We start from the raw sequence: 999 nt of genomic DNA, 5'->3' as shown, positions 1-999 counted from the left end.
CCTCCGCAGCGACAGCCGCTGCGGCCCGGGCAGCCTCCGCCGCGGTCGCCGCCTCTGAGGCGCCTGCCTGCTCCCGGCCCAGCGGTTCCGGGAGGATGTGGGTCCTCGGCATCGTTGCAACTTTTTGCGGACTGTTCTTGCCTCAAGGTAAGGCAAAGAGGCCAGCAGCCCATCCAGACGCGCGCACCGCATCTACCCACCGGCCCCTTTGCCCCTGGGCTCCCAGAACTGCGTAGAGGTTGCCCGGCGGGAGTTTGGAGGCGGCTGGTGCCCAGAGGCGCTAGATGGGAAAGTCTCCGAGTCCCGCGCTGCTGGTGGAGAGGCTGGAGTCGCGAATTTGAAGGACTCGAGCTGCAGATGCTCGAGCTGAACTGTCGAAAGAAGCTGGGCTTGGGAGGCGGGAGTGGTGCTGGGGCCTCGGCGAGAGAGAGGCAGAGATAGCCTCTAACCCCGCCAAGTTGTCAGGCGTCTCTAGCAACCCGTAGGAGTGGCGCCGCCGACAGGTGAGCAGCGAATTGGGCAGCCTTTGGCCGGGGCGCTCGGGGACTGGGTTATTGCGCTCAGAGCGCGAAGGATCTGGGGATGGGAGATGGGGAGCTTGGGAACCAAGCTTATCTGCGCGAGAGCCGGGAGAGTTAGGTCTAGACAGGAGCTCGTAGATTCCAGCGGAGCAGCCAAGCTGGAGCGATGAGAGGTGCGAAAAACGTCTTTCTCCTTCTCTCCAGTGCGGGATTAGCTCAAGACAGAACTGTATGTTGCTGAGACCCAGAACGGGGATCCTAGCCAAAAGGTTGCCCTGATAACCGGGAAGAAAAGGCTATGGTGTCGCGGCCCAGGATTCACGCACGAGCGCGCGCGCGCCCGCGCGCACACACACACTCACACACACACACGCACGCACGACCCTCCCCAGTCGCTGCGGCCACCCCTGCTCTGCTGCAGGAACCGTCCCGGAGAAAGGCCGGGGACTTAGGGCGCAGCAGCACTTGGTGTCCGACA

General features: G+C 63.8%; 1 protein-coding gene across 1 annotated transcript in view; it reads left to right on the top strand.

Annotated features, from left to right (window-relative positions):
• Positions 1-6: 6 nt before the first annotated feature.
• LYPD1 (LY6/PLAUR domain containing 1) overlaps positions 7-999 on the top strand; it is a 33,001-nt gene continuing 32,008 nt past the window's right edge. The window contains exon 1 of the mRNA XM_006921025.3: positions 7-147. Coding sequence (XP_006921087.1) covers positions 96-147 — 52 coding nt within the window. The 5' untranslated portion in view covers positions 7-95. The remainder of the gene's footprint in view (positions 148-999) is intronic.

The sequence above is a fragment of the Pteropus alecto genome, unplaced genomic scaffold, assembly GCF_000325575.1.
Source record: "Pteropus alecto unplaced genomic scaffold, ASM32557v1 scaffold3, whole genome shotgun sequence".
Classification (NCBI taxonomy): domain Eukaryota; kingdom Metazoa; phylum Chordata; class Mammalia; order Chiroptera; family Pteropodidae; genus Pteropus; species Pteropus alecto.
The sequence above is the reverse complement of the archived record's forward strand: the minus strand, read 5'-3'. Positions and strand labels throughout refer to the sequence as shown.